General features: G+C 35.5%; 1 protein-coding gene across 3 annotated transcripts in view; it reads right to left on the bottom strand.

Annotated features, from left to right (window-relative positions):
* LOC145675726 (uncharacterized) overlaps positions 1 to 16,941 on the bottom strand; it is a 1,359,799-nt gene that overhangs the window by 12,974 nt on the left and 1,329,884 nt on the right. For all 3 annotated transcript variants that reach the window (XM_081746346.1, XM_081746345.1, XM_081746348.1), the window contains 5 exons: positions 14,664 to 14,952; positions 12,929 to 13,138; positions 9,248 to 9,398; positions 4,207 to 4,432; positions 2,193 to 2,322 (listed from right to left, as the gene is read on the bottom strand). In XM_081746346.1, coding sequence (XP_081602472.1) covers positions 2,193 to 2,322; positions 4,207 to 4,432; positions 9,248 to 9,398; positions 12,929 to 13,138; positions 14,664 to 14,952 — 1,006 coding nt within the window. The remainder of the gene's footprint in view (positions 1 to 2,192; positions 2,323 to 4,206; positions 4,433 to 9,247; positions 9,399 to 12,928; positions 13,139 to 14,663; positions 14,953 to 16,941) is intronic.

The following is a 16,941-nucleotide window of genomic DNA, read 5'->3' as shown; positions in this document are numbered from 1 at the left end:
AAGCTGCCGGATTATTGAGTGTGTCTGAAATTTAGTTTAACACATACAGCACCAGACATTATTAAGTTACATACATTATCATACAAAAAAAAGAAGAACTTAGTTCTTGAGTTTGTACGTACATGGTACTGTCATGGTACTGAACTATAGCTGAAGCCACAATAGTACTGTGTGCATTTTTCCGTAGTTACAATATAAACTTATTGCGTCACATGATTGCGACGTCACGCGGCAGAGGCCAGGTGTGGGACTGGATTACTGAGAGGTCCGACCACTGGTTCTATTGTATTATGAAAATATAAACATTTACAAATAAGGAATGTATACAAAAATCCTGAAACAATATGAACTTAGAAGTTTAACTCCACCTACTCCCCGCCCGTTAATGAAACTTTGCGTACGTTACTGATAAATATGCAAAAGACACAATACTAGCTAGCATTTTTTTTATAATGATAGATAAACGTTCAATTATGAGTTATTGCTTGATACATCATAAATTTTATCATTAAAAATTACAAAAATAGATACATTACACAAAATATGATTTCAAATAAAGTACATGTGAACATTCCTATCCTTAACAGATATAAACTATAATTACCCCGGTAATAACCCGAGAAACGGAACATATAACCACACTACGACAATTTAATGTTTTAGTTTTTAAATAAAGGTCAGGAATTTTGAAAGGATTATTATTATTATTATTATTATTATTATTATTATTATTATTATTATTATTATTATTATTATTATTATTATTATTATTATGATTATTTAGTTTAATGTTCCACGATTACGCTCTTTTAAAGGAAACTGGTGATTAATGAAAGTGAATGATTGTCAAACAAAATTGTTTTGTGGTTTCCCACCGGACATCGAATCTGGGACCATGACTACAAAAGAAACATGCGCTAGTCACTAGACCAGCGGTAAGGTTACAAGGATTTTTTTTAAAAAAACGAGAATATACTTCCATTAATAAATATATAATGAAGTTTCGGTACAGAAAATAGAATATAGATTAATGCATTTATTTAATACAAGGGCCTTCTTTTTTCATCCTCCGTTAAGTTACCACAGGAAAACTACTTAAAATGGCGAAACGCTAATTAGTCAAATCTATTTACTGGAGACCGCACATCCTCCATATGAAAAGGCAGACTCTGGTGTTCAATTATTGTGGAGTAGTGAGCATGTATCGAGTGTTTAATCATTGTGGAGTAGTGAGCGTGAAACCGCATCGAGTGCAATCGAAGCACCCGCCAAGTGTGAACTGCATAATGTAATTCGATTTCTCCAGACGGCTGCTGATTTCCCTGAAACTCCAGGATCACACAGTTCAGAAACCATATTTTACCCCTTTCACGAACCACATAATTCATGCGCTCATCAAGGTTGTTTTCGTCACAGATGGCTTCTCTTGTGTAGGGCGAGAAGTCTTTCTTTAAACTCTCTGTACCACTTGTGCACACAGCAATTGCTTGGAAAATCAACGCCATAATCCTAATCATTTCACGATGAATGACGGCTGTATTGTGTTCTTCCGCCTGGATAAAACAAATTACATCAATGTATTTCACACTTGGTTAGCGCTTCGATTGCATTCGAAACAGTTTCACGTTTACTACCCAACAATGACTGAACACCAGAGTGTTTCTTTTGGTACGGAGGATGTGCGATCTCCACTGGATAGATCTGACTAATTTGCGTTTCGCTATCTAACGTAGTTTTTCTCTGTGGCTTAATATTGCATAGTTGTACAATACAAAGTCTTAGCTGTTATTACGTCGATCTTCTTCTAGTAAAATCAAATAAAATCAGTTTAACGTCCCACGCTAAGGCTAAGGGAGACATGATTAAAGCAAGTAAATGATGATGGAAGAATTGATGGAATGAAAAAGTGGGAGGAAACGGAAGTTCCCTGAGAAAACTCACAGACACGATGCTGTCAACCACAGTTACTTAGCCGGGAATCGAATCAGGGACCCCATGCACCAGAGGTAACTCTCTAACACTGAGCCGATCTCTCCCTAGTAGTATAGGGAAAAATAGATCGTAAATGGGAAACAAAATAGAAAGTGAACACAATATGAGAATAAGTAAAATAAATTCATTTTCGGTGTTAGTATTGTAACTAAAAATATCGTTAGCATTAGCATGAATTAAGTAATTTACTAACTACTCACCAATAAGGCACTCATAATGGAGAAGAAATAGTGACAAGTGTTTACGGGAATATTTATGTAGAGAATACTAGCTATTTCCATAACCACAGTTGTCGAGAAAATAACTCCTGCGCGCTTAAGCAGACCCACTCTGCAAAAAGAGAGAAAAAAAATGAACAAATATGTATTTAAAGGGTCTTCACTACAGCGAACTTAAACTACCGCTAATTTTAGAGTTTTTCTGTAATATCTTCAAACCAAATCAAAATATTGGAAAAACAGAAACGTAGTGAACTAGACAATACGATTTTGCATGTGATACCGTTATCACAACTCACCTATCTGCTTTCGATTTGCAACTGTAAATAGATTTAGCATTTTTTTGCAGGTTCTGTAAATAGCGCCATACCAAAAGCAGATAGTTGAATTGTGGTAAAGGTATCACATGCAAAATCGTATTGTCTAGTTCACTTCGTTTCTGCTTTTCGAATATTTTTATTTGTTTTGAAGATATTGCAGAAAAACTCAAAAATTAGCGGTAGTTTAAGTTCGCTAGTAGCTGTACATGCACAGTAAACTTATCCTCTACTTTGTTAAACTTTTTTTTAAAGTCACTTTATGCAAAACTTTATGCAAAACAATCAAATAAGTTTGAACGTTTTCTTATTAAACTTTACAACCTCTATATTACTAAATGTATAAACACATTTCACGAATCAAATTGTCAAACAGTTACGATAGAAGTATTACGTTACTGCGCTTCTCAATTTGACAGGAGTGTTTTTGAATCGAATGAATAACTAGCGACCAACTATTCATCTTTAAACATTGATAAAGGAAACATAGATAAAAGATGAGATGACATAATTAAGACTTCCCAAAGCACTAACACAATGTGCAAAATGAAGGATTATTTACATTTTCTTTTCTAGGCATCATATTAATATAAATATAAAATTCATTTTTCTTTGCCAGCTAACTGCGTTCATACTCTTGGAATAATAATAATAAAAAAAAAAAAAATGAGGTGAAATCTTTCAGTTTTATGTCCCACAGTTATGCCGGCTAGACTAAAGGAGACGGTGATGATAAGAAATGAATCAAATGATGGAATGAAGAAAGTTGGAGGAAACGGGAGAGTTCCAAGAAAATCCATGCACACGATGTTTTTGTTCACCACAAAGCTCACTTGGCGCGAACTGGGATCGAACCATGGATCCCATACACCAAAGGTGAACGCTCTACCAGTGAGCCACAGCGGCCCCATCCCGGGATAAAGAATCGAACTCTACTTCTGTAGCAACTGCAACATTAATGGTTCATTTGTTCTGCAACTTTCCAAAGGTTTTCTAGTAGAAAAGAGGAGATGTTCAGTAGATCATATTTACACTTATATTTGGCTATAGAACGTAAGGAACACATTATATCATATTAAAGAACTTTACTAATATTTTCAATATTTCTAAGTGCAGCAATACTCTTTCACAGGTCCTCGATATTTCGGATACATTAAGTGAGTATCCATCTTCAGGAGAAAGGATTATATATATATATATATATATATATATATATATATATATATATATATATATATATATATAAAGCTTCTAATCACCACATTGTATTGATATTATGTTCATATGATTTCATTCTATCCACTGGCACTATTGAAACTACCACGTGGCGAATTTATTGCGTACTGTGATTTATTATTTTTTTCTCCTGAAGAGGGATATTTGCTAAATGTACTCGAAATATGAAAGACCTGTGAAATAATATTGGTCTGCTTAGGAATATTTAAGGTCAGTAAAATTCTTTATTCCGTGAGTAAGATATGACTTTATACTCTGGTATTATAATATAGCGTATAAAATTATCTATCTCAATAATCATATCTCAGTACACTATCTATCACAAGCTCCGGTACAGATTTGACAATATGAATCTGAATATAAGGCTGACCATTTCAACACACCAAATTTTCAATTACCAAAAAGAGGGAGGAAAAAAGAGGACAAAAAATTCTTTAACGTACCTTCTTCCAATCAATTTCACTTTATCAGACTTAAGGTTGGACATAATTTTCAATTTTCGCATTAAGCTACAATATAGAAAGACGAACAGGATCACCATGATTGCTGCTGGAACTACAAAAATCGTAAAGAGCTTGGTCCCATAGATTAGCCACCAAGATTTGAGCTGCTCCCATCCAGTTGAATGATGAGCCACATGGTGACAGAATACTGCAAGTATTGGAACACCTAGAGGAAAATGTAAAAAAAAAAAAAAAAAAAAAAATCATATCAGATAATAATATAATAGTTACATAACAGGCAGCATTTGGCAGAAAAAAAAGCAGAAAGAAACACTCAAGCAAATGTGGAGAACGATTGAGGTAGGACAATGAAATAACCAGATAACGCGTAGTCATGGATCCACGAGTAGCTAAATCAAGAGGAAAGCAGAGAGAAACACTAGAGAAAAGGACGGGACGGAATGGAGTAGGAGAATGGAATAAGCAGAAAACGTAGTCATGGATCCACGAGTAGTGGAATAACAGAAAAGCAGAGAGAAACACTAGAGAAAAGGAGGGGAGGGAATGAGATAGGACAATGCAATAAGCAGATAACGCGTAGTCATGGATTCACGAGTAGTCGAATAAGAGAAAAGCAGAGAGAAACACTAGAGAAAATAAGGGGAGGAAATGAGGTAGGAGAATGGAATAAGCAAGTGATGGTAGTGTACGAGTAGTAATGGGTCCACGAGTAATAGAACAAGAGAAAAGCAGAGAGGAACACTAAAGCGAAGGAGGGAATGCAATTGGGTAGAATGGAATGCACAAATGTTGGCATGTACGAATGTCAACGATTGGTATGGCTGGCTACGCTACCGATGTTATTGTTTGCTTGTCACTACCGTCTTTTTTTAACATCAGGTTACCTGCGAGCTGCTTCCTCTCTCATTGACAAGGCGAGCACAGCAAGGATAGGACGTCGCAGAACATTCGGTTGGAAATGACTTGACTTATCACTAGCATATAGGATCCACGAGTAGCTAAATCAAGAGGAAAGCAGAGAGAAACACTAGAGAAAAGGACGGGACGGAATGGAGTAGGAGAATGGAATAAGCAGAAAACGTAGTCATGGATCCACGAGTAGTGGAATAACAGAAAAGCAGAGAGAAACACTAGAGAAAAGGAGGGGAGGGAATGAGATAGGACAATGCAATAAGCAGATAACGCGTAGTCATGGATTCACGAGTAGTCGAATAAGAGAAAAGCAGAGAGAAACACTAGAGAAAATAAGGGGAGGAAATGAGGTAGGAGAATGGAATAAGCAAGTGATGGTAGTGTACGAGTAGTAATGGGTCCACGAGTAATAGAACAAGAGAAAAGCAGAGAGGAACACTAAAGCGAAGGAGGGAATGCAATTGGGTAGAATGGAATGCACAAATGTTGGCATGTACGAATGTCAACGATTGGTATGGCTGGCTACGCTACCGATGTTATTGTTTGCTTGTCACTACCGTCTTTTTTTAACATCAGGTTACCTGCGAGCTGCTTCCTCTCTCATTGACAAGGCGAGCACAGCAAGGATAGGACGTCGCAGAACATTCGGTTGGAAATGACTTGACTTATCACTAGCATATAGGATCCACGAGTAGCTAAATCAAGAGGAAAGCAGAGAGAAACACTAGAGAAAAGGACGGGACGGAATGGAGTAGGAGAATGGAATAAGCAGAAAACGTAGTCATGGATCCACGAGTAGTGGAATAACAGAAAAGCAGAGAGAAACACTAGAGAAAAGGAGGGGAGGGAATGAGATAGGACAATGCAATAAGCAGATAACGCGTAGTCATGGATTCACGAGTAGTCGAATAAGAGAAAAGCAGAGAGAAACACTAGAGAAAATAAAGGGAGGAAATGAGGTAGGAGAATGGAATAAGCAAGTGATGGTAGTGTACGAGTAGTAATGGGTCCACGAGTAATAGAACAAGAGAAAAGCAGAGAGGAACACTAAAGCGAAGGAGGGAATGCAATTGGGTAGAATGGAATGCACAAATGTTTGCATGTACGAATGTCAACGATTGGTATGGCTGGCTACGCTACCGATGTTATTGTTTGCTTGTCACTACCGTCTTTTTTTAACATCAGGTTACCTGCGAGCTGCTTCCTCTCTCATTGACAAGGCGAGCACAGCAAGGATAGGACGTCGCAGAACATTCGGTTGGAAATGACTTGACTTATCACTAGCCTATAGGCTAGATACGACTCGACGTTCTTTTGTGAGTATTTTCTTTAAGCTGTAAAAAGATTGTGGGCTAGATATTGTTCAACATTGTCTTGTGCATATCTGCTAAGTGGTAAATACCTTTCAGGTTACATATAATTCGACGCTCCCTTGTGGATGTCTGCCTTAGAAGTCAAGTGCATACAGGCTAGATGTCCCCTGACATTCTCTTGTGACTGTCCACCTTAGCAAAGTGCCTACAGGTTAGATATTGCCTGACGTACTTTTGTGGGTATCTATCTTACGGTATAAAGATAATCTTTATTGTTCGACGCCTTCTTAAAGTCTCGTTCGATATCACTAGACAACACCATCTAGGCTAGATATCGTTTGACATCCTTTATAGACATTCGCTTCAAGTAAAAATAGTTTCTCGCTTGCAATTTTCTTACCGACATCATCTCTGCTTAAAAGTTTTCGCAAAAATGCAACCCTATCTTTTTTCTTTCTACAAAATTGCTTAACTTAGGTTATGATCATGCGTGTCTTCCTAAAATTCATTTTCATTCGCATAACACAGTATTATCCACATCTGCGATAACTTTAGATATCTAACCCTAAAAGCCACTTGTTTTAAAAAGATACTGTTTGACCGTGTGTATATTGTACACTCCATATTTTATGTATGGCACGACAACAATTAGCAGTAAAATCTATTATATATTCGTATGGGTACTCAAATATTCCAACTAACGCTCTCGCCTTTGGTGCGAGCGGCCCCGGGTTCGATTCCCAGTGAGGACACTCGGTCAAAAAGTGTAAAAAGCTTTTTAAGGCCAGCCACCCTGAATGAGGTTTCCCTGGGTTTTCTTCATTCACACCAGGCAAATGCCGGGAAGATACCTAACATATAGGTCCCAGACCGCTTCCTTACTTCCCTTTCCTCGGATAGTGTGATCGCTGAGTGACGTTATCCCTCATACGTGTCCGGCTAACATGGCTATCGAAACCGAAAGCCCAGAAATATAATCCCTAAAATGCTACAAACTCTCCTAAGTTCCTGTCATTTTTAAGTACTTTATAATTTAATTTGCATTAACCAGTGTATTTTTATTTATTTTTGAGGAAAGTAAAATGTATAACCATCTGAAAATAATAATAATAATAATAATAATTATAATAATAATAATAATAATAATAATAATAATAATAATAATAATAATAATAATAATAATAATAATAATAATATATTGCTTTTAATTCTTCTTCCGAGAAAGTGGTAATAGTTGATTACTTATACATGGATTTAGGAATCGTATTACATTATTTCTCTGGTACCATTATCTCCAACATCACTGTCTTTATTATATTATTTCTTTGAGTAAAACAACCGTCAAACTTCGCATATCTGTTCAAGGCCTCAATACAAGAGAAAAAGTTAATCAGCGACTGGAGTCGGAAACATCAAATTACGCAGATGGGGCCATTTTAAGGAAAACCAGCCTGTAACCATTTTTACTAATTACCTTAAATAGCTATTATCTCCGTAATTTAGTGTTTCCAATCAAAGTCAAGATAAACTTTTTACTTGTATTGTGGTCCTGAACAGGTATGCGAAGTTTGTCGTTTTATTATCGGAGCACCCTGTATATGGACTCTTTAAAATTCAGCTCTCAAGAAAGAAAAAAAAAAAATCAAGATACAAAAACGGAAAGTTATTAAGTATATTCCATAACATCTGCACTGACAAGTGTATTATTTACTTAAGAATCTTAATTGATCCATGATCATAAATACTAATTCATCATTTTAATTCTTTCAGTTAATTACATTACTGGAATTTTCGATGAAAGCTTTCATCTTCCTCAGCGGCGTTTTTCAAATTCCGATAATTGCATATATTGACGTATAAAGAAGTCATTAAAGTATATTAATTGTTTGAGTTTTATAGTGAAGACTAGCCTTTGGCCCCCAGACAGCCGGTTTCCTCGGCATAGGCCTCTCGTCTCTTATGTTTCAGCCTATGCATCAAGAGTGAATTTCGTGCATTTGGTCTTAACACTTCCCGAATTTGGCCAAGGGGGGGACTTCTCCCTCTAACCCCCTATGTTTACTCAGCCTACGGGCCTCGCACCTCTTAAACGCACAATCCTACCAAATTTCAAGTTTCTTTTCGTATTTCGATTTCTAAAAGATAAGATTTTGTATCCGAAGAAAGCGCTTATTTAAATACCATAGGAATTTGTTGATCCACCCTTTTAACCCCTTAAAAATAAAAAGTATTCTATTTCAGCAATTTTCCTGTCGGTTAGTCTCGGCAGGCTACAATCATGCCAAATTTCATCATTCTAATCCTGCCGGAAGTGTCTAAGCATTTTGGGGTGTACAAGATGTCCAATATAAATAACATAGGGAAGGTTTTTTCAGTTCCCCATAAAACCAGTCTCAAGTTAGAAACTTTTGCTTTTAGTGATTTTGTTAAATAATCCTATAGAAAACGTACAAGCGATTTCCGAATTTCAAGTTTTTGTTCCAATTTCAAGTGCCTAAAACATTAGATTATACATCCAAAAAAGGTCCATTTAAATAACATGGAAATTTCTTCATCGCCCCTTTAGACCCCTAAAAAGTAAAAATATTTACTTTCGCAATTTTCCTGTCGGTTAGTCTCGGAAAGCTACAATCATGCCAAATTTCAACTCTCAAAGTCAACCGGAAGTACCCCTTTAATTTATGTCAATTCATGTAGTTTTATATATACTTAGGATTACAATTCTGCACGTATAGTACATGTCTATATTTACTAACGAAATTTTTCATAGACTGTATGTTCTCTGTTTCACTTACCTGAAATTATTCCTATAACCGTTTGCTTCAGGTGCTTCACATTCACAATGTGAACAACTTCTGTATATACAATTAAAAGCTTGCTTACATGGGAGGACATCCCCACGAGCAGAAAAGCTTCTAAGACCGTAGACACATACGGAAAAGATGTCTGCAAAAAATAATATTCGGTTTATATGTTTGTACAATATAACATTTCTTTACATTGGAAACAAAATAATAATAACGGTCACCTCAATTAAATTTTAAAAAAAATGTTTTTACTCGCGAGCAAATATAAACTTTTAAGTATGATTAAATTTGTGTCAGTATGTTTAATTATATATACACCAGATGTTTGAGATAAGACATCTAGTGCTTATAAGTCTCAAACGAAAAGTGTGAAAGGAGAAGAGAAAGTGGAAAAAGAAAAGAAGTTTTTTTTTTTTTTTTGTATATATACCAAGTGTTTGAAATAAGACATCTAGTGCTTATTAATCTCAAACGAAAAGTGTGAAAGGAGAAGAGAAAGTGGAAAAAGAAAAGAAGTATTTTTTTTGTATATATACCAGGTGTTTGAGATAAGACATCTAGTGCTTATAAATCTCAAAACGAAGTCTGAAAGGAGAAGAGAAACTGGAAAAAGAAAAGAAGTATGGCTTTTTTTTTTTTTTTTTTTTTGTATATACACCAGGTGTTTGAGATAAGACATCTAGTGCTTATAAATCTCAAACGAAAAGTCTGAAAGAAGAGGAAGTGGAAAAAGAAGAGAAGTATGGCATTGAGTTGGATGAAGAGTAGCCTAAGATTTATCAAGATACTGTCAGACGTTTAAAGGAACTGCAACCTTTGCCTTACGTTCATTGATATAACTAAAGAGGGCAAACAGGACTTGTGCCTCGGGGCGCTGGATTGGAGGGGCGCAAACCTGGACAAGTATTTATTTTTACTATAAGGCAAGAAAAGGAGTTTTAGCAAACTAAAGATTACAAAAAAATTACCTTAGAAACTAAACAGGACAAGAACCACTCATCAACTATAGGATCATACCCATAGAGCATAAGTTAGCTTCAAAGCTTATCTTTTGAGGATATTGTAAAAATCTTTGCAGCCGAAAGAGCCCTCAAAATTAAATTTTAGTTCCAGCTTTGTGTGTTTTTGTTTAACTTACATCGACTTAAGAAATTTGTAAAATGTCCGAGTATAATACTCGTGACAACAGCTTGACTGTCATAATTCAATATTCTAATCTAAAGCAACAGACTGTTGATTCATTCAACACATATGCACATCCCGATATAATGCCGAAAATCTGTGATTTGCAGTATAATAAGACTAAAAGGATATGTCAAGCATGTTGCTCTCAGATTATTTAGCAAAAATTACTACTTGAAGAAAAATGCAATAGATGAATTATTGAGTGATCCAGTATTAGGTGTAGTCGTGGAGCGTTGGTCAGCGGAGGGCGGGGGGGGGAGGGGGATAAGGCGAGATTTTGCCCCGGGCAAAAATTAGCCTAGTTGCGTCACTACTTACGTCCAGATGACACTAATATATCAGTGTGGTTTCTCAGGCTAAAGTCTTTGTGTAAAGTTGAGCAGACGGGCAGCGATGTGTACAGAAAACCCTCCTTGACTATTGGATAAATTAACGTGTGTACAATATTTTTTTTCCCTGTTAATTGTAAGTTTTATGTGTATTAATTCATAGTAGAAACAAATACTGTAAATTAACTAAAACAACAGGCTTTGGATTGGGTATTGTAACAAAAAAAAAAAAAAAAAAAACTGACCAAAGCTTCAACACACTGTATTTTAAACTATAATGTGTAACAGTTTCGGATACCTAACATATCCTTCATCAGACACTATAGAACATAAAAGAAGATACAGACATATATATATATATATATATATATATAGTCATTCTTATGGAAAAGTCTAAATTCTATTGGCTGAAGCCTTCAGCCAATCCCGTACGTCCCCGTGTTCACTTTCCAACCAATCACGTTCCAAAGTTTGTGGTCCTTATAAGGGCCTTTTCCTATTTCATCTTGTCTACGCTATCTTTTTTTTTTCTTCCCATAATTCATTAATAGGTAAGCCCCCTGTCCAGTTCATAAACTTATCTCTTCCTATCTTCTTTATCCAATCTGCTTCTTTCCACTTCCTTATTATCATTCTCTTCTCCGTCTTTACTACTTCCGTCTTATCCCAATTAATTCCGTGATTAGTCTTCTTAACATATTTGTATATCGCATCTACTAACTAAGGTACGTACAGCATCTTATTTTATCTTAGTATATCCATTATATGCATGCACTATTTTTTCATAGGTGTACCTTCATTAGCCAGAAACCTATCTTTACCGGAATTTTTTGAGAATCCCGTTCAATACCACTAAAAGCAGGTTTTACTGTATTACATATTTAATAGTATTTTATAGATACAATCTGACTCATTTGATATATTTTTAAAATTCCATTGTCTTTTTAAGTGGGGTTAGCTAAGCGGAGATCCTAATATGGTTTGACACCTTCTTAGCTTCCAGTTCCTTCAATCTGTCTGTATGAGTAAACAGAACATTTCTGATATTTTATAATTTTGAACTAGATTTAAGAGTTTTTTCTATCTTTTTTTGTTTCTTTTTTTTTTTATTGTGTTGGAAAATTCTATAAATTTTGAACCACATTCCATTGAGCTTCAAAACATTGTAAATATATTTTGGATAAATTCAATGGCAAGATAGTATTTTCTCTTAAAATGTATCTGGAGCATAGTTAATTCCTTACTTTAATAGATGTTGTAGCTTTCAGTCTTGGTTTTATATACAAGCACAGATGTCCAGGGGCGTAACACCCGTGCACGGGGAGAAAAAAAAAATACGTTAAACGAGGGGAAATGTATAGAGCGTACTTAATCTTAAGTAAAGAACCCTTAAACAATAAAGTTAGAAGCAAAGAAGTTGTGGGTATGTAGCCAGTGGCTTGACCTTTGATGAGTGATGGGTGTACAATTCATGTGATAGTAGGATAAGCTGCGGCTTGCCTCTCCTCCCTTTACGCTGACTGGGAGGGCTCTTCCTCAGTGTGCCCAGGATGCTGTTGATGTCAAGCAATGAGCATGGTAGCATACAAAGAGTGAAAGAGGGAATGATTCGACCGGAACTCGAGCCCGGGATTTCCGGTATACCACTCCGATGCGTTAACCGCTACGCAATCCAGTACGCTACCCAGAATAGTCACACTCTCTCATTCCTGAAGTCGATGCTCTCCACTCAGAGCACATAGCTTGTATTACAGTTAAGCTGTTCTGCCCAGACAATCCAGTATCTCTGATATTGAGAACACCTTTTGACAGTTGTAACTTTATATGTTTCGGGAAGTAGACTGGGTTGCGTAGTAGTTAACGCATCGGCATGGTATGCCGGAGACCCCGAGCTTGCGTCCCGGTTCAGTCATTCGCTGTTTCACTCTTTCTGTGCTATCGAATTCGCATCTACAGAACATCTGGTGTGTAAGTTTAAATCTGTTGTTTCTTCCTTTCATTAATATTACATGGTAGCTTTGTTTTAAAGCATGTATTATAATATTTAAGATCACTCTTACATTTGGTGAAGGACATTAAACGTCAATAATCCCAAAATGAAATTAACACATTCGACGAAATAATCTAAAAGAGAATGAAAGAATACTATACCTACCTCTGAGACAGAATCTCGAACGGCATACAGGAACACAGCCATTGCACCAATGGTAGCAGTGCAACACTGAATCTTCAAGAATATCAAACACGTTCGGTGCTGCCACCAGTAAGGCAGAAGAAGCATTAACGTCAAAACTGTTTGCACCAAACAACAGGCACATCCAACACCCACTGCTGTGTGATAATTCAGTGTTGCACGGGGCTGAGGCTGTAAAGATATGAACATAAGAAATTAGGAACAGAAATTTTGTACACTATTTCTTAATGTAAATTCCATAAAAAATTGACAATAGTTATATTTAATTTTTTAATAACAGGATGTAACTTCCAACCATAGATCTCTAGCTTCTAAAACAGTATGCGTTTGTTATTCTTTCTATATCATTTTTAAAGCATACTTTTCTGTTATTGTTGTCGTTTTGAAAATTTTGATTAATTTGCAACTAAATAAATGTAAATTTTGTAAAAAAAAAAAAAAAAAAAAAAAAATCAGAACTTTAATGCTTAACTTACGAATAAATGAATGCAAATTCGCTTAAAAACAAAACAGAAGGTCAAATTTCATAAATATTTACAAGAGTGATGTTTAATTTGTAAATAAATGAATGGAAATTCCAATCATATCCTATAGCAGTACGCATTTGTTGCTCATTTTATATCGTTTTTAGAAGTGCTCTTTTATAGCTATTTATTTAAATTACAAGTGCAACATTTATATATTTTTTATGGTTTCGCATGCATTCCTTACAGTGACATTTTAGAGATAAGTTATTTTAAAAAGTAATTTCACAATATTTATTCCCTTCTTAAATACTCTCAGAGAAACCGAAAGAAAGAATTTTTTTTTTTAAAAAATGAAATGAAATCTTTAAGTTTTACGTAACACGGTTATGCTGGCTAGGCTAAAGGAGACGGTGATGATGACAAATGAATGAGATAGTGGAAGGAAGAACGTGGGAGGAAACGGGAGAACCTCGAGAAAACCCACTCACATGGTGTTTGTCCACCACAAAGCTCACTTGGCGCGAGCTGAAATTCAACCAATGATCACATGCACCAGAGGTGAACGCTCTACCATTGAGCCACCGTGGCCCACAAGAAAGATAAAAACATACATCATGTGTTAATAAATTCCGAAATTGTATAGCGCATTGAAAAAGTGTTTTAGTTTTTCCTTTATAATAATTTGATATACGTATGAACGTCGCACCAAAAACCTACTGTGGATCTCTGTCACCCTTGAAATAATGAGTTCTGCGAGAAGCAGAAAATCCTCTTTCACTCAGAATGCGATCAACGCACAGTTTATTGGCTAGCTCCACCCAATTTTCTCCTTTCCCTGTCGCCGTAAGCACACAGTAAACGAAAGTGTTCTGTCATGAAAAATGTACGATTACATTGTACGTAAGGCCAGAATGATTAAAGGATTGTTCTGTGGCAGCAATAAACGCTAGAATGAATCAAGCCAGCACACGTGAACAGAAAGTAACATCATTAAGCATTGCCAATCACACAATGTTTCCATATTTCTCATGGACATATATAAGGGTTGCAGGCTCCATACTAAAAGTTGTGTTGGAGACGTTCTTCATTCGTGAACAGGAAAAACTGTTTATAATTCTAATTTTTTTAAAAATATATATTTATATTTGGATTGAGGGGCACGTAACCTTATGACTACATTACAGAACCGCTGCTGCTCACAAGAATATTTAACAAATTAAATAACTTACTGGTATCGAATGCGAGGCTAAAAGCACTGCAAATGTTCCTGCACTTTTGCATTTGCATTTCGTTGCGTTTCCATTGACTCCAACTAGAACACAATCATTCGAAAACCACGAGAACCCAAAATCTGTATTTGCACATATTGTGTTCCACTGATCACTTGTATAGTTTTTGCGAAAATGCTCGAACACAATGTTTATCTCTACACTTCCTTGCGACGTGTTCCATAGTTTACCTCCTCGAACTACTTCCACGTTCACTATTCGAGAGTTTATTTTGTATTCAAGTCCATCTCTGGAATAGACAAAAAAGAGTAAACAGTTACAAAAATTAAGCTATGTCAATAACATCTTTTCATAACTACACTAAAATATCTTCTACTTACAGGTTTCTGTAATTCCTGAATCTTTAAATTTCCAAGCTTTCGACTCTTCCCTGGAGTCTTGATCACGGAGGTATAAACAGGAAGGAAAATAACAGAAACATCAAGGAATAAAAAGGAACGGGTCTACCAAGGGAAAGAGCTGTGTGCAAAACACGTTGTCAAGTGCGTCAGCGATCTGCAGATGGTCTTCAAGTAAACTAAAATATGGCGGAGTCAGTTTGTGCGCCTTTTCTGTTTTTGTTGGAAGATTGCCAACTCATGTTATTTTTATTATCATGCCAATGCTGTGAAAATTTTGTGATAACCGCCTCCCATTCGTCACTTACCCATCCATTGTTTAGATTATTTTTAATGAATAAATAAATTTTTAAAATATATATATATATATATTTTAATTTTCTACATTGTGTTACGTTTCTTTTAAATGTTTCGATAAACCTGACACTAGATTTTTCACTTTCGAGTCTCTAATGTGTTCCTTTACTCGGACTTTTAAATTTCTTTTCGTTTTTGCCTATGTAACTCTTGGCAATTGCATTTTATTTCGTAAATATCTGATTTCTCATTGGAATTTGTGTAATAACTATTACATGGAGTGATGTTCTTTTCTAAAGTTTTCGGTGGTTTTAATGTTGTGTGTAAACCGTATTTTGTATAAATTCCATTCAATACAGTTATAAATCTGAGAAAAATAGGCAATCCTATTCATCTATTATTCTTCATGTCGGTTTCAGGTTTATTGGAACTTTAATTGGAATTCCTTTTAACCCGATTATACCAATTATTTAATAATGGAGCTGGGTATCCGTTCAGACTACCCAATTTCATCAGGTACTCAATCTCTGTCTGTAAATCTGTTTTAACGAAATAAGACGTATGCCTTGCGAAAAGAAATTCTTCCAAATATTTGCTTTGGTACCTGCTGAATTTGCAGATTTGTCATAAATGTACTGTGTACCTGCTGTTGGCTTGTGGTGGACACTAGTAATGAATTTGTTGTTATGCTTTCTTTATTAAGGCCTGACTCCGTAAGATTACCGTCCTTTTCTTTCTCAACCATTAATCTCAAATTCTTATTAATATTATTTAATTCTTTTAATAAGTAATCCAGTTAAGAATCGTTATTGTACAAGAAAAGTACATCGTCAACATATCTATAATATCGTACCTTGCCAAGTTTCCGTTCTTTCAAAATTCTACTTTCAACCATATGAATTACTAAATTAGCTAACAATGGTGATAATGGGTTTTCCATAGCCAAACCATCAACTTGATGATATATATTACTTTCGAAGGAGAATATATCGTATTTAAGGTAACATTCAAGAAGATTAAGAATTTCATTCACTTCTGGAATACTAAGGTTTTTACTGTACAAGATATTAGTAACAGACTTCAACGGATACACATCAACTACATCAATTGATGCCATTTTGATGTTATTTGCGTTAACTAATTACTTATTTATTGTTTACCCTCGAAGATTCAAAGAAATTATTTGGAGCCAGAAATGAAAGAGAGAGACTGTTTTTTGAAACTCTATTTATTCATTAAAAAAAAAATTAAATCTAGACAAGGGATGGCTGAGTGACGAATGGGAGGCAGTTATCACAAAATTTTCACAACATTGGCATGATAATAAAAATAACACGAGTTGGCAACCTTCCAACAAAAACAGAAAAGGCGCACAAATTGACTCCGCCATATTTTAGTTTGCTTCAAGACCATTTGCAGATCGCTGACGCACTTGACAATGTGTCTTGCACACAGCTCTTTCCCTTGGTAGACCCATTCTTTTTTATTCCTTGATGTTTCTGTTATTTTCCTTCCTGTTTATATCTCCGTGACCAAGACTCCAGGGGAGAGTCGAATGCTTGGAAATTTAAAGATTTGGGAAT

The sequence above is a fragment of the Thermobia domestica genome, chromosome 18 (genome assembly GCF_964235325.1).
Source record: "Thermobia domestica chromosome 18, izTheDome1.hap1.1, whole genome shotgun sequence".
In the NCBI taxonomy this organism is placed as follows: Eukaryota; Metazoa; Arthropoda; class Insecta; order Zygentoma; family Lepismatidae; genus Thermobia; species Thermobia domestica.
The sequence above is the reverse complement of the archived record's forward strand: the minus strand, read 5'-3'. Positions and strand labels throughout refer to the sequence as shown.